General features: G+C 45.8%; 1 protein-coding gene across 8 annotated transcripts in view; it reads left to right on the top strand.

The window, feature by feature from the left end:
- Window positions 1–22,311, top strand: part of CHL1 (cell adhesion molecule L1 like) — a 137,787-nt gene that overhangs the window by 62,990 nt on the left and 52,486 nt on the right. For all 8 annotated transcript variants that reach the window (XM_075095632.1, XM_075095635.1, XM_075095633.1 and 5 more), the window contains 3 exons: window positions 17,935–18,124; window positions 20,152–20,257; window positions 21,839–22,029. In XM_075095632.1, the coding sequence (XP_074951733.1) occupies window positions 18,034–18,124; window positions 20,152–20,257; window positions 21,839–22,029 (388 nt within the window). In that variant the 5' untranslated portion in view covers window positions 17,935–18,033. The remainder of the gene's footprint in view (window positions 1–17,934; window positions 18,125–20,151; window positions 20,258–21,838; window positions 22,030–22,311) is intronic.

Genomic DNA, 22,311 nt, shown 5'->3' with positions numbered 1-22,311 from the left:
CTTGACTTTACCGCATAGCTTGACATTATACTGTAGAAGTTTGTACTCAGCTTGACGTTATACAGTAGAAGTTTGTACCTCAGTAAAGCCACGGCCTAGCTATTAAATGCAACTATTAGGCGGCAAAATATTAAAGTATGGATGAGACTAAAGGCATTTTAAAAACGCTTTCTACGGCTTGGAATTACAAACATTCATCCCATCTCCCGCTGATTACACACTTTGTGATAGCTATTGTTTCCACCGCTGGGGTTTAATTTTCCGCAGCACATTGCCGGCGCTGCGCTCCGTGCCGGCGATCTCAATAGCAATCCTCCCAGCAAGGCTGCGAGGGCTGCGGGGAGGACAGCGGGGAGGCAGCGTGATTGACAGATATTTTAAGCCTTTTTGTGGTTCAGGATTAGTGAAACCCTTACAGGCAGGCCTGTCTGAGAGGGTAATACATGGGCTGGTGGCCACGCTGGGATCCTGGCACCCGCGGGAGGCTCCCTTGCCTGTAGGGAGACTGGGATGACTTTGGGATCGGGTCGGTGTCATTCCTCCCTGCAGGTTACATTTCAACCCCTGACCTCTGCAAAGCCTGGAGCAAAGGTAGTGCCAGCTTTCTGATCAAACTTAAAGCAGCTCTCCTGACTATTCATTGCTAAATTGCTGCTGACAGGCTTTCCAGTTACGCTGGTTAGCCCCTGAGTGGGTTTGAGCTGAGCATTTCAGGGTGTATGCTTCACCTTCAGCTATTTTACAGCCTGCTGACCTGTCACGTTATGCGGGCATTGGGTTAGGCTTAGTCTGCTTTGCACTGGGACGTGTTCTGCAGCGCTGGTCCTGTCCATACAGCAGTCCGTTAGGTCCAACAAGAGACGAGCCGCACTGCGTGCCAGTCTGGATGCTTTCAGGAGTCCTGGATTGTCTCTTTCGAGGGGGAGAAGCTGTGCTAGAGATAACAGCCAGCTCCTGGGATGGTTCATCCTGGCCTGGAGCTTGATGGTAGCAGGCCCAGGGCTGATTTTGCAACTAGCGAGCGCCACTCCCAAATGTCTGGGACGCCCAAACTTGTCCTGGATTATAGAGGCTTAAAGTATTTGTTGAAAACACTGATTTCTTTGAGTGAAAGCGGTATGCCTCATGCCCAGCAAGTTCACGTGAGCCCTTTTAAACATTAGACAAGTTGAGAATGAAAATGACTTTCACTCTAATAAAGCAAAAGTTGCAAAATGAGAAATGCTGTTACAAAAGAAAAGCAGACAAAATTAGGAAACAGAAACTTGACACTTACCTGGGGCGGGTTAGCAGCTGCCAAAGGCGTTGCCTCCAAATGAGGAAACTTGTTTGTCTTTACTTCGACGCTTCCAGCCTGATAGCACTCAGATTTTGGTGGAGACTATTAGAGGTGGGAGTCTACCTGCAGGTTTCGCTCTTCTTTATTTTATTTTTTTTTAATTTTCTGACTACTCCTAAACATAAGAGGCATTTTATAATAGCTCTCAGGCTCTCCCAGATTCCTCTGCTGATTTGAAAGACCCGTGTGTGTCGTCAGTTTGCATTTACCTGCCTGGCACCCAGGAGAGTGCTAATGAACTCGGGTTTACTGGCGAATGGAGCTGAGGAAAACAGAGGGACTTGGGATACTGCCTTTGCCTGTTCTTCTCAGGAAACACACTGAATTGCAGTTATTTGGTAATGTTTTATAAGCCATATAAATCATATTAATAAATCCCCCCAAGAAAAGCTTTCCTGAGATAGGTAACAGAGACTGGCCACAACCCAAGCCCAGCTTTGCTTTACTAGTTGCTTCTGTTAGCTTGAAAGACAGGGAAGAGATCTCATGCATGAGGGGAATTCGATAGGTTTCCCATAGAAACAGAAGACCAGATTTTGGTGTGGTGGTTTTTTTTGGTTTTTTTTTTTTTGCCAGTGAAGGTGATATCAGTCAGGAGCATCTCTCCTGACCTCAGAGGATACAGTGTGGTGTGGAACGGAGTAAGCGAGGGCTGAGTCCTCTTGTGCCTGGGTACTGATGCAACAGAATGCCTTGTACAGTCTTGTCTGTCCTCGTATTTCTCATTTATATATAGATAAAGAAAAATGGCTTGGTGCTATTAGTCTTTCTTTTTGAAATAAATTCCAACTGTCTCTCAGATTGGAGAGTTTGGGCAGGTTTGAAATATTCTGTCAAATGAAGAACTCGCTGTTGTTCTCTGCCTCGGTGAGCGGCTTTTCTCCCTCATCCCCGCAGACCGCTGTCACGGGATCTCCAGTTCCCTGCTCAGTGCTTTGAGACCCAGTCTCGCTTTCATTTCTTCCCCAGTGAGTTACTGTTGCAGCCTCACGAATTCTCCCAAGCCCCTGCCCTGCCTGTCTCCGCACAGCACGGATCCATCCCTCATCTGCATTCCCTGCTATTTTGATCCTCTCCCAGGATCTGTTCACTCGCTCGTCTACATCTAACGGCAGCTGCTTTGAGGCCCCGCGTAGCTGCACCAGGCTTGGCGGTGTCTGCTTTAATTTCCTCATGTACTCCTCTTTTGCCTCTTTCATCCTGAAACCCTTCTTTCTCACCTCCCTTTCACCCTCCGGCTCGCGTGCTCGTCTGTGCGGCTCCGCAGCGCTTTGCCCGCGCAGCTTCATCCCTTGCTGCTTTCTCCGTTCTGCACAGCGGGGTACCGCGAGTGTCCATGCCCACCTTGGAAACATCTTGGCTCAAAAAACATTTACCTTATGTTTTTTTGCTTTACCTTTCCTGCCTCCAGTATCAAACTGGGTCTAATGGATAGGGGTTTTTTCACAGTAAGTTGGCTCTGTTTTTTCCAGTATGGAAATAGGTGAGAATCTCTGAGCACACTTAGACCAGGTAAAGATGAGTCAAGCCACACATCTGCTTTGAGAGATGTCACTAGGAAAGCAGCTTTTTCCTGAGCAAGTCAAGCCTTTGCTGGTATTTGGTCAACCCAGTTGTCTTTAATGCTATTCCCAGGGTTACCTGCTGGGAGGAGCACAGTGAACAATTCTGTTAACGCATATGGTAGAGGAAACCCAATGCCTCGCTGATTCTGGCTGGGAAATACCATAAAACATCACAGAGGCACTGCTGTATCTGGCTGCGCACAGGAAACCGCTCTGCTGGCTAGGAAGAAATTATAAGAGAAAGAAATTTCGAAGAAACCTGCTTGAAATCCATATTTCTCAAGAATTCTCTTATTCACATTGTGATACTCATCTCCATTTCCAACCTCTATGCAAACCAAGATGCTCAGGGGACTGGAACATCTCCCTTATGAGGAAAGGCTGAGGGACCTGGGTCTGTTCAGCCTGGAGAAGAGAAGGCTGAGGGGGGATCTCATCAGTGCCTATAAATATCTGAAGGGCGGGTGTCAGGGGGATGGGGCTGGGCTCTTTTCAGCGGTGCCCAACGCCAGGCCAAGGGGCCACGGGCACAAGCTGGAACATGGGAAGTTCCACCTGAACATGAGGACAAACCCCTTCCCTGTGCGGGTGCCAGAGCAGGGGCACAGGCTGCCCAGAGAGGCTGTGGGGTCCCTTCCCTGGAGACATTCACCCCCCGCCTGGACGCGGCCCTGTGCCCCTGCTCTGGGGGTGCCTGCTCCAGCAGGGGGTGGGACGGGGTGAGCTCCAGAGGTCCCTTCCAGCCCCCACTGCTCTGGGATTCTGTATGTGTTGCGGTATCATTTGCCTGATCTACTTTTCAGTTATTGGTGGGAGAGAGGGAAGAGAAGGAAAAAAAAATCAATTTGTGAAGTGCTCTGCCAATTTACTGTGCCATAAACCAGATATGCCATAGTTATTACTAAAGTCTAATTATGTAAATTATATAATTTAATAATGATGGTTAAATCCCAGCAAGTTTTATTTCTTTTTGTTATTGTTGATGGTTGTCCTTGATAGCAAATGTCACACTGCATATCATAAAATTAATTTTTGTGGAGACTTTGCATCATTATGGGGGCTTGGATTGCAGGAGGCCTTGCAGGGGGAGGCTGCTCAGCAGACCTGTTACCTTTGCGGGAACAAACGTTGTCCACAAGGATAGCAGGGAGGGGAGAGAAAACTCGCGCAGCAACAAATATTTCATTAAAAGAGCAGCTTGGGCCGACTAGTCGTGGAGCAGCTGCTTAAACAGAGATCTGTTCTTTAAATAACTTGAGCTAAATAAAGGGAGAAAAAGGAGAGTGGAGGGATAAGCTCAGAGGGCATGTACTGTAATTCCAGACGTGGTTTTCAGTTTTACATTGCAATGTCTTTAGTAGCCACTAGCTCCTTCTCTGCCTGTTTGGAAAACCAGGATGCTCCAAGCTCTGCAAGTTTTACACGGCTCCCAAAAAGTGGAGAGGGGAGCGTCAAGGAAGTCAATACATCACCCGCCAGCTCCCGATACCCGCCTTCTAGAGGCATGAGGTCTAACGAGGAAGGCTTCCATTCATTTTTCTGCCACGTAGAACTAGACAGAATTTCATAGGTACAGAATTAATTCTTTTCCCATATTCACTGGCTAAATGAGTGCGTGTGTGGCTCCCAACTGCAGCAGGTTTGGCCTGTGCCCTCGTGCCAGGGAGCTGCCCTGGCTGTGGGCATTTTTCTGCATTTAATATCAGGCTTTCTGTGAGTTCCCTTTGCACCTTCTTGATCTGTCACACTGTGACCTGGACCTGCGAAGAATTCATAGTATTCATTTAACATGAAATAGTATTTATAATAATAGAGCCACATTTCTCAGCTAATACCTGAGAGCATCCATCAAGCTTCCAGTTGCAGTTCAGCTATAGAACAAATGATGTTGCTTGCCCCGAGGGGGTGAAGCTAATGGACACACCAATTGGGTTGGACAAGCAAGAAGAGCGTGGGGTGTAGGTGCATTTGTACGTGTTGGGGAGAGCTGTTTGAAATGCTCAGATCTGTAAGGAGTGAAGCCAGGCAGCCAGTCTTTCCCGTGCTCTGGGGACCTTTGTCGGCTCACAGCTGGCTGCGGGGAAGCATGAAGAAGCACAAGATAAGTCAGAGATACTTGAGAGTACAGCATATGAAAGGTATTGTGCAGTTCTTGTCTTTTTAATAACTGACTCTTCTCTGGGGTTTTCTTAACCATTTTCTGGTTAGTCTTTCCAAGGTGCATAATCAGTTACGTGAGATAACGACTAGAGGGCAGTGAAGTGGATCTACCCACATGATGCAATATGCGAGATAAAAACCAGTATGACCAACGGTATTTACAATTTCTCTTTTTTTCTTTTTTCTTTTTTTTTTTAAAGTAAAAGGTAGAACTACACGTGTGATGCTATAGAGCCCTGTACGAAGTGTTTAATACGGTTTTCGTGTGTGGCATGGAGAGTGCTTTTCCCCAGTGTGCACGTAATTGATTAGTACGATACCTCTGCAGGCGGGCTGGCGAGCAGAAGTCACACTCGTTCTGAAGAACACCATGTTATGTGCAGAATGGATAATGAAGACCACGGTTCCTGTGTGTTTGACATTTAACTTTAGGATTACAGTTTTATGTAACTTTAACCGATTTTAATCATTCAAGCAGAATTTTCCCTGCCTGATGTGTGTTGTACTTCTAATTTCCTGTTATTTACTTTCATTACCAGCAAGGTGGAGTCCGTGTTTTTCCAAAAATAGGATAGGAGAAAATATTGTGTGTTTGTGCTCGGTGTTTGTACAATCACATCACGGGGAACGGGCAGCAGCTCCAGCTTTTGGAACGAGGACTTAGTGTTTGGTGTTGTAGTTTAGGTGCACGTGTTTTACTGTCCCCACGGAAAGCAAAACACCAAAAGCAAAGAAAAAGGAGAAGTAATGATGTAACTAGACTTGTGTAATTAGTGGGCATTACCTCTGGGTTGGTTCTAAACCATACTTCTGTTTGGTAAAGTATCTCCCAAGACCAAACTCCCACCAGATGGCTGAAGAATGGACTTAGTTTTGCCCAATTTCCTTCAACACTGTTTTCTCCTCATACTTAGTAAATAGGTGAGTAATCTTATATATTTCAAGGCTCTCTGGCTAGTGTGTGCTGCATGTTTTCCTTCCTTGTTGCTCTCTGCTCAGGCACCTAGTTGGAGTCAAATTCTATCTCTAAAGATCAACGGTTCCTTAAAATATAGCATGTGTGTATGTGATCGGTCTAATCGGATATCTTCTGTGTGATCACCTGAAAATAATGCAGTCACTGACAACTGCTTTTCTGTGTCGTGCCAGTAGTGAAAGGGGTGATGAACATGGATCCAAGGGAGAGAAAAGCAGAATTACGAAGCCTTTTCCCTTCCTTTCACAGCTACAGTAGGTATATTCAATATATTGTCAGCTAACTGTCTTCAGTTTAGCTGATTGATGTTTTGATTCAATGCTCCGAAAAAAGGCATTAATGGAGAGAAGCAACTGTTGTAGCTAAAAAATCATTGGGATCTGGAGCGTTTTGAACGACGCTTTTCTCTTACAATGATAAAATGACATGAGTGCGTACAGAAAACTGCTGCCCATGCTCAGAAATAATCTCCACCTCATCAACAGCTCAGTTCCCCTGAAAGCCTTGGTTCAAAACGTTTCTGCTAACAGAAGCTATTGAAACATAATGATCACTGGATAAATAGCAGCATTATGCTACTTAGAAGAATGTCTCAGGCTCTTCCATTAAGGTTATAAACCCTTTCCCTCCCTGGTGATCCCAGCCAAAAACTTGTCCCAGCAGTTCCTCGTATGCCTCCGCTGAGATCGTAACGGCTCCTAGGGAATATATAGGTGAAACAAGAGCATCTCACATATGTGGGCTGGGCTTTCGCGTGTGCATTTTTCATTAAGCTTTTTGGGATTTTATTCTGAGCTGTAAAGCTGTTCATGGAGAAAGGAAATTACTGTAGGCTCCAGCATCTAAGGTAAACACAAGGAATGTAGGAAATGCAGAATCAGGATGAAATGTCCATTCCTCTCTTATGCTACCATGTTTGCTCTTGTGCTTAGGCTTCCTAATGCGTAAAGTAGGCCAAATCCTGCACTTATTGCCCTAAGTAAATTCCTCCGGTACTTCTTCCTTGGTAGGCTGCAAGCCCCACTCATAAGTGGGGATCCTCCTGTAGAAGCAAACCAGGAGTCCCAAACTGAGAGGAGCTGCTCCCTCTCCAGGCAGGGCGTACCGGGATTTCAGAGTGCTTTCATGCAGTATCTGTGGTTAAATCATTACATTTCACTTCTTTTTTTTTTTCTTTTTTCTTTTAAGTAATCCCTTGTATCTCTGGTAATGTGGAAAATGTTGGAAGCTTAATGGCCTTGACTTATCAGAAAAAGCAAGCGTTGTGAGATCCTCCATGAAGCTGGATGAGATAATCTCTTTTATTGTACAGAAGGAAGAAAAATCAGAGGAAGGCAGAAAGTACACAAGATTGCTTGCCGTGAAACTCTCCGTTGTCATGAGTCACTGACTGCAATTTAAATTAGAAACACAGTGTCCCAATGACTTTCACCGCCTCGTAGCGTTATTGTGCTGAGATACAAGAGTAACATTGATACAGAAGGAGATTTGCTTCACTTTTGATGTTAGTTTTTCTTTGGTTTTAAGATTTCATGTGTGAAGCCTGCCAGGATTTTCCTCTTGGGATCTTGGGAACATGCTGAGCCTCCCCTGAGCCCGCGAGGCGGAGAAGTGCTGTGAGCATGCATCTTGCATGGCGTGGATGAAGCAGTGGGCTCAGATTTAGGGGTTTTTGATATTTGACAGTATTTGCCGATGTTGTACATTGTAAATGAGTTTACTTGTCTGGGAGGCACCAGGAAAAATGGATCCCTAATGGATCGAGTGGGAATAATAGTTGTTTTCTGCTGTTTATAGAGGTAATTAATTTGCAGTTAAATACCTTAATTTCCACACACACACCCCCCACCCCCCACCCCCCCATTCATATTGTCACCTTGCTATCAGCACAGGGACCTCTCAAGCAAAGACAGACCCATGCTGTGAAAATCACTAACACAAAGTGGAACCCTCCTTGCTCCGCAGTGGTTTCTGTTGCCAGATGATTTTCCTGGCCATGGGGATGGCCCCCGCACCGCGAGCACACCGTCCTCTCGAATGGAGCCCATCAGGTGCTGGGTGCTGTTAATTTTCCCCCCTTCTTTGCTACCTGATAGAGTGCAGAATTTCTCCCGTGGCAGCCCTTCGAGGAGCCCATGCGTATGCGTTTGGGAGGGGGATATGCTGTTTTCACTGAGCTTTGTGCTGAATGAACCACCTCATTAGACTCCAGGCCTGCAAGGAGCTCTGCCTGGTAGATCCCCTGCCCACATTTCCAATTCAATAGGGCTCTGCCTGGCTTTGTGTCCGCTGAACAACGTGCAGCGGAGCAGGAGCTGGAATGGCTAAAACTCACTGTGGCATGAGCTGGTTTTCAAGGGAGGATTTCAAGGTGAGGCAGGATTTCTCCCAGGAGGTGTTGCTTTACTAGAACACGTTTGTTTGTTGTTATTAACATGAGAAAGCTCATGCTTTTGCTATAATTTTGTGCTTCGAAAGAGGGAGAAGGGGTGCACAAAAGAAGAAAGCGCCTTTGCCACAAATTCATTTTGAAATTCATTTGCATTGCCTCCGTCGGAGGAGGCTGTCATTAGCAGTCTCATCTGAAAACAAACTGCAACCTGCTTTTATTTCCTTTGTGCGTGGCTGACACGCCGTCATTCCCAGCCATCCAGCCCCGTTGCTGCTGTACTTTGTTTTATGCTTCATGCTTGACCGATGAGCTGAAATGCTAATCACTGGTGAAAATTTCAATTAATATAAAACTAGTTTCAGCCAGAAATGTGGTAAGCTCATTTAGGAGATGCAGTATCTCAAGGAAATATATAATGGCAAAAGCCTCAGACAATAGTTTAATTTTTAACCAGCTGGTGTGCTCTCAGATGTATCTGCAAAGCTCAAATCTGTGCTGTTTTGTTACCGGCAAGAGGGAGTGATTGCCACTGCGTATTTCTAGGTCTGTGAAAAAGCCACGCTTGCAACATTCCTCTACTACAGCGTTATCTCCTGATGCTGGAGTAACTTCTCTGATTTCATTGGTTAATAAAAAATGAATGAGCGCACGGCCGTATCTTTAATAAAAGGAGATGCAACAGATACACGTGGGGGGGGATTAGGCTGCTCTTACGTCTGTACATGTGCACATATATATATGTGTAAAGCCAGGAGCATTACTTTATGGTGACTTGTACAAGTATTATGCAAAGTACGCGTTATAGTACAATGAAGAAATATAACCTAAAATTTCACCATGGTATTTTTAATTCAACTTAACTTTAGATACCTTAGAAACTTGCTAATTAAATAATTGTAGATTTCTCAGAAGTCTGCAAAACATTTGCACGAGCTATTTATGCTGCAGGATGTGGTATACACACCTCAAGTACACTATCTTAAATCCCCTGAGAGAGAGATTGCGGCCGCAGTAGGACTGGAAGAAGACTAGAAGATGATGAATGTAAAGATATGGACTGGTTCCCACTCAAGGAAGCACTAAGTTTTTGTCTAGAGGCCTAAACTGACTTGTTACAGGAGCTGCTGCAGTGGCCCAGTGCTCCCACTGCTCAGAGTTGCTGCCCAGTTGACCTACTCCAAAAGTGAACTGGGGAAAGAACAATTTTACGTGCAGTGGGGATGGCCAGAGAAGCAGGACCTGAGCCCAACCCAGGCAGCTAAGTTACCCCAGTGCGGGCACGCGCTCTGCTTAAGCTGGTGCTCTGCTGGGGTTCAGTTTGGTAACGGGATTGCAAGGGGGGGTCACAGGGAATTGCACGATCGCAAGTGACGCGGAGGGGAGGACCCGTAGGAAGTCGAGGAAAGCCAGCGAGGCTGTTAAGCAGCAAGTTTAACGCCGCACATATTGAGGGGCTCATTATCTCAGGTGATGGAGGTCAACGTATATCATCAATTTAGAAAAAAGGAAAAGGTACTTAAATTTATGGAAGAAAGGCCCATTGGGAGCTATTATGGACAAAAGGTTAGAAGCAGCATCTGTCTCAGAAAGTCCCCAAGCAGCTACAGGAGGTGGGGAGGGTGTATGTACCAGGAAAAGGGTCCTTCTGCACTCCCTCTGCTGCTTGCCTGCGCCTGCCCTGGCAGGAGGGCTGAGCCAGAGCGGCTCCGGCGTGCCCTGGTGTCCCGCTTGTTGTTAAGCACTGTTGCTCTCTTTAAATCAATACAGATACTTGTAATCATTCCCATATTTAAGGACATCCATAATGGTGGAATTTGGCTGCAGGGTATTCAGGTTTATGTGCTCCTAATGGTAGGAATAACCACATCAACGGTTATCTCAATTTACTTGTAAGTGCTGTGTCAATAATGTTATAAGTAAGGTTTAATGACGTGTTCATCATAAAGAACGTACCGTTCAGTTAACATTTATTTCTTTGGTTATGAAAAAGCTAAACCAGGTATTGATTTCCACGCTGGATTTTATTTTGAGCCTTTATTACAAGAGCTGCTCAGAGGCGTTTTGAGCTTACAGCAGAGCTGACCCGACAGGGCGGGCAAACCTGGCCTCCCGAGCATCTCGCAGGGCTGCTCCTTTCCGAGTAGGTTTCCAATATGAATATCCACAGCTGCAAAAGTGAACTTTATTTTCAGCAGTTGTGTAATTTGTATTAAAAGTTGGTGGCTTTGCCAAATGTTCCTGGTCTAAAGCTCGCTTACACAAATTTTCACAGGAAGCAAATATAGTAGTGGGGAGTTTTAAAGATTGCTTGACTTAGAGTTTACAGACGATCCTCTGCTGGGCTAAGCCAAGTCCAGTTAACATTAGATGGGTTGAGCAGATAGACCAAAATGGGTACTGACAAATCATTTATTAATTTTAAATATCATGTGTTGCCAGAAACATATCTCAGTTCCACACTGTTTTTAAAAACCAAATTCTTGCTGACTTGAAAGAAGCCATCCAATAGGGCGTGTTGGAAGATAGAAGGAGAAAAAGAAATAAATGACAAAAAAAATCAGGTAATCTAGTTTATATGAATGGTGAAATGGCAACAGGGAATCCATTTACTTTTTTTTCTCTTCAGGAAAACCTAAAGACGTCACATTCTTTGGCAGCGAGTGCCTCCAGACCCTAGGAAGGAGGCATCGCATTGGCAAAATGGCCGCAGGCAGCTGAGGACAAGCAGCTCATTTGTACTGATTAGAAACCACATTTCTTTAGTTTTCAATCATTGTGTGTGTAAAAGACATGCAAGACTTTAAGAAATATGGTCCTTGTACTCCGTGATTTAGTAGTACAGTGCTCCGGCTACTAGATGTATGAAACAAATCAGATCAGGTCTGTCAGGTGCTGTGCCATTATATGGGCAGAGTGATGATCGAGAGAAATCGTTAACCGTTTCTAGCTAGCTTTTAAATGGTTTGAGAGCACAGGGTGCAACCTACTGAGGCTTCAGGGGGTTTGCATTTTAGGATTTTGTTGGGAACAGCTGGGACTAGACAGAGACTATTTGCAAAAATGGATAGCTGGAGCTGGCTGCCTTCTCCCGGGGGTCGGGGAGATGCTCGTACAGCTTTCCAGCTTCCTCTCAGCTCAGGGTAGATCTCAGACAGAGAGGACATAAATTGAGTTTCCCCACAATCAGCACGAAGAGTCAAACCGAGGCGTCGGTCGCGTCTGGGCGATAGCAGACGGACGCTCGGGGACGGGCGCCAGCCATCACCCCGCTGTGTCTGCTTGGCGGGGGAGATGCCCTGCCCGGCCCACGCCTGCCTTCTCGGCCAGGAACCAGGACCTGACACGCTGGGCTCCCAAAATCCCTACTTATTTCTTAAAACCTTGTCCCAGAGAAATTCATTCTAGTACTTACACTGTTTATTGAATCAAATGTTTTACTGCTACTTGTGCTGCATTAAAACATTTCACAGCCTTGTGTACATACTTCTTTGATTTATATTCATTCTGTCACATTTTTAGAGGTGTTTTGTGGTCTGAGAAACCGAAAGACTGATGGATTACGAATCTGGGGAGGCATAAGAGTTGCAATCGTATTTGAAACGCATAAATTTTGTGAAATAATGTTGAAGTTGTTTAGCTGTGATGAAAACTTTTACTTTACATGTGCTGTCCAATAATGTTTATAAAGTCCTTGGCAAGATAAATAATACATAGGCTTCTCTCGCTAAACCTCCTGAGAGAATTGCATCTAAAGAAAAAAATGTTCATGCCGATGTGCAACAGTCTATTTGGAAATATTTTAACATGGAAGGAAGACATCTTCCTGATTGGGATGATTATTTTAATCACCTCCAGCATATGCATCAGGGGCTGCTTTTTCTGAGAACTGACAACATCCAAAAATAGGTGATTGGGGTAGAGTCAAGTGAAGGTTATCTTCTCCCTGCTACTAACAGTGGGATGTCAAAAAGCTTTTAGAAGGGAAAAGCCGTGTATAACGTTGACACCTGAAGTAAAACGATGGGCCCTTATGAATATTCCTTCTCATCTTTTCCGAACAGGAGTGACTGCATGTGGGGGGGATTTCAGGGGAAAAGAAAAAGAACCATGGCTGCATAAATACTGTTGCTGTAGCGTTACATTTAAGGTTTCACGAGCATAAATCTCAACCTTTCTTAGCTAATTAGTGAAGTAGGGAGATATTCCTACTTGTGGCGTGGAAAAGCGCAGAGGTGATTAATCCTGCGTGCTCCCTGGGGCTCTGCCTGTATCCCAAGGGACCGCGGCCCCTGTGCCGGGAGCTGCTGTGGGACCACCTTGTCCCGCGCTGAGCACATTTCCTTGCCTCGTGAGTGTTTTGTCACCCGCTTGCTGGAAGGCCCTGCAGAAGAGGGGAGAAACGGCCTTGGAAGCTCACCGGGGTGGAGATGAACACTTTCTGTGCAGAAGTCCTTGTCATTATAGGCGTCACCTGCAGTGTCCCCTGACCGAGGGTGCGCAGCGCGGAGCCGTGAGGGTGGGAACAGGCAGGCGGAGCATCCCTGCCGCCCTCCGCTCCCCAATTCCTCAGCACCTGAGGTCGCTCACTATGGTCTTTGATCGAGCCTCATCTTCTCCGGGTTTCATGCCACCGGCCTCACCAAAGAGGCGTTCAAAGGTGGCAGGGCGCAGGAAGCTCGCCTGCAGAGGGCTGTGAGGGTGGGGGGTGCCACCCCGGCCGCCGGGTCCTGGCGGGGCGTGGGCTGCAGGCTGTGCAGGGGTGGAGGCGGAGGCGTCGCTTCTGGAGCATCGGTGCTCACCAGGCTGAACACCGCCCGCGCCGTCGGGGGCTCGCCAGGACGCGGGCAGACGTGACGTGCTGCCCAGCGCGACCGTCAGCCCTGGGTACGAGGCAGCCGTCGCCCTTGGCTGGGCAGGGACCACCGTGCTTTTGGGGTGCGGGACGTTTCTGACTGTGTCTGGGATTTTTTCCTTCTTCTGTGATTGTAATCGAGAATGAGCGAGAGTAGTTAATTAAACTCCCGTGCCACATAGTCACTTGACTTGCAACATAAGGTATAATTAAATAACAAAATTTTTGTTTCTTATACCAGGAAACAATTTTTTTTTGAGAGTTTTGTTCTGTTATTCTGTAACCTGGGCCACACGGAAGGCTGTAATTTCTAATTGCTGATTACGTTCATTTAACAGTCCTGTTACGTATATGTCACTGAGAAATTAGATCTGATTCTAGCTAATGAAAAGGTCAGCACAGAAATGTGCCAGTGTTAAGCTGTGGGAATCCAGTGCTTTCATGAATATTTGTGCTGTACAGGACTTATACAAGGACTAAATCTTCCATATTTTAAGGGGAAACCAAATAGCTGAGAGTGATGCCATATTTAGTAGTGCAATATAATGTCTCTTGGAAGCAGTAGACCAGTAATCTGGGAATTTTGGCTGTCATCCTGCTACTATTTATGAGCAATCTTAATGTAGTAATTACATATAGGCAAAATTGTTCACTAGGTTGATGAGATAAATGGAAATTTAATTTTTTCTCTTGTTTGGTTGTCCAATATTTTTATTACATGCTTCTGGAAGCAATGGTATATAATAAAAGATTCTGGAACTGCATTGCTCCTTAGAAATACTGATATTTTGAGAGATTTGCTCGCTGTAAGTTAAAGGCATCTCATTAAACAAACAAATGAGCTGTCCTTAGAGCAATCAGTATTTACTATTAACTGAACAGCACAGTAGATAATGAATTGCAGGTAAGGAACTACAGATAAGTATTTGTAGTGAATTCAAATTACTTGACTTAAGCCTGAGGCGGAGAAAAGCGAACATAAAGATAGAAATGGAGGGAGGAGGGATCGTAAATGTAACATTTGTTGTAGTGTACGTGTTCATTTACTGTGCCGGGGAAAGGTTTTCTTCGGTAATCTCTTGCCCCCTCCCCGGTGCCAGGGATGCTGCAGCCAACTCCTCGAGAACAGAGGAGGATGTGGGATTCCTGGGGAAAAGCAGGGGTCCAAAGCAAGCTCTGAGCCTGACCCAGCACACTGGCTTGGAGAGCAGAGCTGAGGGCTTCACCAAGGTCAAGATTCCACAAGTTACTCTCGGGCACTTACTAGACCCCAGGAGAGGGTTGCGCTCCGGCACCAGTGAGACCAAAACCTGCCCGTAGGTGCCAGGCACCTGCGCAGCTACCTCATTTATTTCTTCAGATTACTTAAGCAGTTAAACTGTTCGTTTGCTAGGAACGGGCAGAGGGTGAGAATTTTTGGTTTGGAGTTTAACCATCATAGGAGCGAAAGCTCAGGCTGCCTGATGTTTGGGTACGCAGCTGTGTTTAAGGCTGGGATGGACAGGGTGTCTGGAGGATGCCTGATGTTGCTCATTTAGGAAGGGGCTTGGGATTGTTTGGGTGCTGGAGGTGAGAGGGAAGGTGGGTGATTTCATCAGGGACTCTGCAGCTTCAGCTGGGCTGTGGGCCTGAGGCTCGGTAGGAAAGCCAAATGCATGGCAGCCATACAAAACACCTAACGCTTGGCAGCCCTGTCTATACATCACCGTAAATAAGGTTAATCGCTTGACACGGGTCTCCTTGTGGGGAGGACGTACGTCTCGACCTGTCCGTCTGCTGGGCACCGGCACTGTCCAGAACAGGGCACAGAAGAGCGGCCAGCTGAGCGGGTCACGTCAGGGGAGATGTGCAGTAAGTGTCGCCCTTCCATAACAGCCGCTGTCGCAACCAGCCCAGCCAGGACCACGCCTCTGCTACTACATTAAGGGTGATGTGTATCACGTATGAACAGGACACTTATCTCGCCAGACAGTTATCACCAGGTAAATACCTCCGCAAAGATACTGTTGCTTAATTCGTGTCACACCGGGATTGTAGCTCGTGGAAACAGCCACAGAGTAAAACGGCAGAAGTTAAATGCAGCTGCAGGGAGACTTCCAAGTGGCCCTTGGAAGTATCCGATTGCTGTGCACAAGTCCAGTGCCATCGGTCCGGAAGAGCTCGCTGCTTCCAAATGCTGGTGCTGTCGGCCCCCTGCATTAGTATTCAACACAGGGAAGAAGAGCGAGGCGCTAGACGGACCGACTAATTACAGCAGCCTGCAGAGGCAAGTCGTGCCGTGCCACATGATAAAGGATATCCTTTTTATTTAGTACATTTCTTCATTTCTCTCTGTCACTTTATTAAAAAAGGAAGAAAGAAAGTGTGAGCTAATGGGTTGGGTTGAAGAATCAAGCTGTTTTCCTGTTTCTTCTTGAATTTAAGCTGAATCTTTATGACGCTTCGTAACATTTGTATAAAAAGAAAGTTCCTACTCCTCAGTCTGCACCCTTAGCAAGCTTCACACCTTCTGTAATCTTAGCTCCCCATCCTCTGGCTGTCATCCTGACGCGGGCGGCTCTGGTCCCGAGAGCTGTCAGCAGATGGGGAGAGACGAGGGCTTCGCTACCACGAATGTACCGTCTGCAAGCAGCAACGCAGGTCAGATTTCCATACGCCGAAATTGCGGGCTGCGTGGCTAGAGGGTTTGCTGTCAGAGCATCTGTTTTATCATCGATGACACAGATAGATCTGGAACTGAGTGTCTGCCAGGACCAGGTAAGGCAGGGCAGGAGAGCCCGGTCCTGCAGGGGCAGGAGTTGTGCAGCCGTCAGGCAGCGGCTGGCTGGGGCTGCTGCGTGGCTGTGGGTCGTGGGTACCCCCCCGTGCTGTGATACAGCCCAGATTTTATTGGACTGAGGTCTCAAAGTGTCTACTGCTCACAAGTCAGAGCTAGGAGAAATCAAACTGAGGGAAATAGCGGCTGCCACAAACAGAACTTACTGGTGTTGCCCAGTTCTGCCTGATTTGCCCCCAGATACAACGTGGGGGTGGCAGGTCAGCCAGCGGGTCCCCATCCCCTCCGGTGACCTCTGTGCCATCCCCCTCTGTGGAGCGAGGCACTAAGCAGATTAGTCAGCTTCTTCCATCAGCAAACACTTGGTGCCTAAGATACTTATAATACATCTGTTTTTAGCCTCATTTCTAAAGAAATGAGGCTTATGTGATTACAGTGTCTGTCTCTTGTCCCCTTGTTGGCCAATTTCAATCCTCACCCAGGGGTTTTGGTCCCAAAGACATTAACTTCCAGAAAGTTGTCATGAACTGGTGACCGAGCGAACAGGAATTGTCCTGCTAATGCCGCTGGAGAAAGGGCCACAGCACGAGCTGTCGCGCATCTCCGAGAGCCGATGCGGGAGGGAGCACGCTGGGTAGAAGGGAAATCTCTGCCTCATGCCTGGTTTTGTAGAGGTCCGGCAAAGCAGCCATCAGGAGCAAAGCGCCACGGACTGGAGGGTGCGGGCTGCGCGGCTCGCTGCTGTCTCTGCCCCAGCTGCAGCCAGCTGTGCCGGGCAAGGGCGAGCATCCCCAGGTCCCACCTCGTGCCTGCCCCCGCATGCCAACTGCTCTCGGTGATCCCGGGATTGCTTTTCTGATCCGCGGATTAACCGGGTGGCATGTGCAAAGATACAAGAGCTGCGCGCGAGCCAGGCTTAGTCTGCAAATGCATTGCCGTGGTCATACAGCTCTGCTTGTGGGCTCAGCGGCTTGAATCAGAGCTTGCCATGCTGCGCAGGGCCGGGCTGCAGGTGGGTTGGTCCCTACCTTGTCTTGAAAATTGCTCTTGCAAAATTATCTTGGCAACCGAGGTCTAAATCCTCTTGAGACTGATGTCCTCTAAGTGCTATGTGTTAGAAGCTGCACAGGTACGAAACGTGTTTTGTACCGCCTGATATTTCGCTGAGATGCTGTGAACGATGCTGAAGTCTGAAATCCTCCCTACACCCATGTTTGTAGAATTGTCTCTCCTTTACTCCTCTGTGAATTACACTTAAATGCTCATTGGAGCTGAGTGTGTCTCCTTTTGGCAGCCGCCTGACATTTTTGCCTCACAGTGCAGAACCTAAGGATGTATAATGGATTGTGTAAAACCTATGTAGAGTAGTTCTGAGGTTATGGAGGAAAAGCAAAGGTTTTGTGTTCTGGTCCTTATTAATGAACCGAACTACATTGTCTCCTTTTTTAAACATAAACCAAAGATGAAAGACAAATGAGATTTATGAACAAGGCCATTAGCGTACCAAATTTCTCTCATTAGATGTGTTACATTACTTTCCAACTTACACAACTCTCATTAGAAAAATTTATGAGCTGGAATGATTACAAATATACCGTCTTTTAAACCATCCCTACTTTTAATTGCAAAACAAAAAGTAATTATACTTCTGTGCCATAATGGATTTGTATCTTTGCGCGTGTATTTTTTTTTGTTAGAAATGTAATAGAGGACCTTCCCGAAGCTAGGGAGCGGGGGAGAGCGAAGAGGAAATTGTACCACTTAGAGCAATTTGCAATTTAGCTGCAAATGCTGAAGCACTGCTTTAATTTAGTAACCTTGTTAGAGCCAAGTTAATATTGCAAGCTAATATGGCTGTTTCTTCTCCTCGCTAGGCTTTCAATTTCACATCCTTACATCTGATTTGAAGTGACGGTGAGAGGAAACATAAGGTATCTCTCGTTCTGTTTGGACTCCTTGTTCACAGAAGAGTGATGGAGATGCTATTAAGCACAAAAGGCATCACCATATGCCTGTTTTTCTTTATATTGAGTTTGGCAGCAGCAATTGAAATACCATTATCAGGTGAGTTTTAGCTATTTACTGAACACCTTGCTGGCTTGTTTTGGTATCCCTTTTTTTTTTTTTTTCCCCTGTTGTTTTTAACCTTTCCCCGAAGGAAAAAATATTAAATCCTGCTTTTCAGTTGTTCCATTTCGAATTTAATTCTGCTAGAATGTGGCCTTTGGGAAATTCAGATGTGATAAAAATGTAAGCTACTTTGTTTGGACCTGTTTAAATGTAGCAGTAAACTTATCTAATAAGATATCTCTGTGTTTGCCATCCAACACACCGCTTAGCTCCGAGGGTTTGGTTTTGTCCTTCACATAAATTCCTCATTTTGGCTCTGAATCTCCCTGAAGCTTGTTTGATGTACATATACCCTTGCTTACTTGTCTTGCAACCTGCTGTTTCAGTCTGAAAAAGGAGCAGGTGTATGTCTCAGGGCGTACATTTGTCCCCAGAGAAGTATTTCCTATGCCTTACACACCGCCCTGGGGAGCACCTCCTTTGTCCCTCTCTGCCTACGATGCATTCAAACTGCCTGTTTTACACGGTTGGTGTGGTTTCAGGACATGTGTAAAATATGGGATGAGGCTCAGAGGGGACAATCCAATGAAAGCCAGTGGACCCCACTGCCTGGACTACAGCCCAGACCTCCCAAGCTTTGTGTTTTTCAAATATAAATGGACAAGAGGATTACAAACCACAGGGGTTTTTTTGGGGGGGGTGGTGTAAAAAAAAACCACGACAAAGCAAAACTCAACAATATTGGGTTTTAAATGATTTATGTTGGGGATAAATAAATAAATCAATACATAAACTTAAGGAAAAAGAAATGTGGGCTCTTTGCAGGGCTTTGAGTGCTGTAGGCTCAGAGCAGGACTCAGAGAGCAGTTTGGGGCTATCGCGTGGACCTGCTGTGAGCTGTTAGCACTCTGGTGTCTGCCAATAGCCCTGGCTGCAAAGGAGAAGGCAATCAAGTAGGTTTATAACATATTTTTCTAAAGCTATCCAAACTTCTTTAACAGCATTTGGAAGTAGAAATTTTTCAGAGGAAGGTACCGCAGTGGTTCCTCGTGTTTAAATAAAGCAAAAGCGGAGCTGTGCCTGTAAAGTGCAGGACAAACTGCTTGGGCATCCACTGCTTTTAAGTACCTGCACTGGGGAACCATCTAGCCCTTAATTTCCTTTAATGAATCATTTTATATTTTAATAAAAAGGAATTATGTCTGATCAGTGAAGCTGGTGGGCTTGGAAGTGCTCAGCTTTGAGACCACACGGTATGGCAAGGCCCCACGTTTCGCTCCAGCTTTGAGCTTCCTGGATTTAAAAGAGAAACCAAAGAGTGTGTTAATTTTCTTCCTGGCTGTTTATAACAATGTGATGATCCTATTATCCCCAGCTCCACTGCGGGGAGCGTTCTCCCTCGTGCGGCTCTGTTACACAGACTCTCTCAACACTTTAATTCCCTTAGGGAAAAAAAAAAAAAAAGTTAGTGAAACATCACTGCATGACCATGTGGCTGGTAACAGCTCTTCCCATGCTGTACCCTGGAGGGGGTGTTAAGTCATCTCTGCAGTCCATGGACCTCCTGGCAATTCTATCCAGGATGGAGACACCAGTTTGCTGCTTCATGTGTGTGCCTCTGTGTTTGGATTAAAAAGCCAGTTATTGCCTTCACCACTGAATAAATTTCCCAGTCCACACACCCGTGCTTTGGCTTCAGCTTTAGCATGGCCCCAGCTCTCCTCTGCCCTGGATGGGCTGGTCATACAGGGAAGCGCGCACCGGTGGTGCCCCTGAGCGGCTGGCCGAGCACAGCCGGTGCTGTCAAGCCCTCCTCTGCCTGCTGAGGCCATGACAGCGTTCAGTTTTGGGAGGAGAGAGTAGTGTCGATGCCAGGAAGATGATGATCATCATCCTTTTCCTTAAGGCAAGCCTCACTTCGCAGGAGTAGGACAATCCTGGTGCGTCCCTTTCAAAGGAAGGACCGGAGCGGAGCGCAGTTTTGCTTAAACGGCATTTTAACCCGGTACCTCTTTGTTCAGTTGTGCAGCTTCCAACAATCACGGAGCAATCTCACACCCAGGTTGCCTACCCTTTTGATGAGGACTTTACAATTAAATGTGAAGCTAGAGGAAACCCACAGCCCATGTGAGTACCGCTTTCGCTTGGAGAAGCCAGCAGACATTGAGTTTGCTTTTAGCCTTTGCCAAACACTGCTCTGTTTTTGAGGAGGGGAGGAATAGCTGCCGGGCAGTAACCTGCTCATCGTCATCGCAAAGCGAGGTTGAGGTTTGGGTTTCTATTTAGGCCATTCAGGTTTTGTTGCTCGATCTCTGGCACTCAGTGAACAGATATCAACATGCCTTTTTCTTGTTGGGAGATGTTCCGTTTCTCTAGCATGTGCTACGTCCGCCCCGTCATTTGAAAGAGCTTGTCCGGGCTGTGCTGCAAAAGATGGGGGGTGTGTAGCGGTAATCACAGGGTCCCACCTGTTCTGCCTTTTCCACAACCACCCTAAAAATACCAAGCACATTAAAAGGTGTATTCAGAGATCACATTTGCATTTGATCAGATGCCTTGTCTGTGCCTCACATCATCATATACACATAAGGAGTTATTTAAGTAAATATCCAAAGATAAGCTTTATGTCTTTTACACAAATGAGAAAAAGAAAAAAGTTTTTTTAAATTGAAATGCAATTAAAAACATGTAATAATAACATAATAAAAGCACCTCCTGGGACTTTTGCCACTGCAAGGTGTATGGGCTAAATTAATAGCTGGTTTGTATGTCATTTTTAGTCTTTAATTCTTCTTTTCTTTTTTCTCCGCAACATAATTTAAACTTGTGTAAACTAAGCAATTGTTATTTTTATATCAAGATGATCCGGTCAGTTTTAATTGGGCTCTGAATGGAGATTTGTAGTTTTCCTTTGTTTCACTTTTGTCAACTGATCAAAGAAAAGTTTTCTGGTATATTTAATTGTATGTGATGGAGATGGTTAGGCGATAGCACCCATATGCCTCTCCATACAGTCACGAGTGAAGTGCCAAAACATACATTTCTATTAACTGTGTTTTATTCTCTTAAAACATTGCAAAACATTGAAAAAGGTATGTGTTCCACTGAACATGTTATACTGTAATTTCAAGCTGTCTCTGCTTTTGAATCACTTTAGCCCAATTTCAAGCCATCTGAGAGCTCCAGATATGTAAACTACAACCAATACGTCAAACATTCACCAAAATCATACCCCAGTAGCATCAAACCTACAGGTGATTCTATGTCAAGACCAGGAGAAACTCAGTGGAGTCATCTCGGTTTCTCCTGGGTCCAGCCGTGGTATCTCCTGTCGATCCTTGCCAGTCAAAAGTACCAACTCTCCTATAGACACGGCCTTTTCGCAGACCTCTAGCTCCTTTCACTGTGTGGCTCTTGCTTTCGGAGATGTTCTCCCTCATTTACGACCCTTGCCTAAGCTTTGTACTCTTACTTCGTGTCCCAGTCTGTTATCCAAAAGCGAAGTGTCCAGCAGAAGAGACGTGCCCAACAGCTAACACGAGTCGTAGTAGCACAGCGGTCATTTTGCCATTCAACTCTCCGGTCCTACATCAAGCTTTTCCTTTTAGTTTAATAGCACGCTATTGGACCCGTATTTACCACCGGTTTTGCACCATAGTGCTGTCTGCTCTGTGAATTGTCCTTTGTAACACTTGCATTACTTTTCAGCTTTAACTGGACTAAGGATGGAAAACCGTTCGATTTATTATCTGACCCGAGGATAGTTGCGTCTAACAACTCTGGAACGTTTGTGATTCAAAATCGAGGAATCATCACTAATTTTCAAGGGAAATATCGTTGCTTTGCATCTAATGTGCTGGGAACTGCCATGTCAGAAGAAATTGAACTAATTGTTCCAAGTAAGGGCTTTTGCTTTGCTTTTGTGTTTTGTTTTTTTTTTTTTTTGTCTGTTTTTGTTTTCTTTTTTGAGATGAAAACCAGTGTTTCCTCAAATTAAATGGAGAAGAACTAGCAACTAATGGGGTATGTGTAAAACATGCATTGTTTGTTATTCAGTGAATACTGGAAGGAAAAAAAATTTGAGTGCTTCCCGGAATCATTCAATTTCATTCCTGGTTTTGAGGACAGAAATCTAAAGGACCAAGTCTGAATGCAGGGGTTCAGACAATACCACTGGACTA

This window comes from Phalacrocorax aristotelis, chromosome 6 (genome assembly GCF_949628215.1).
Source record: "Phalacrocorax aristotelis chromosome 6, bGulAri2.1, whole genome shotgun sequence".
In the NCBI taxonomy this organism is placed as follows: Eukaryota; Metazoa; Chordata; class Aves; order Suliformes; family Phalacrocoracidae; genus Phalacrocorax; species Phalacrocorax aristotelis.
The sequence above is the reverse complement of the archived record's forward strand: the minus strand, read 5'-3'. Positions and strand labels throughout refer to the sequence as shown.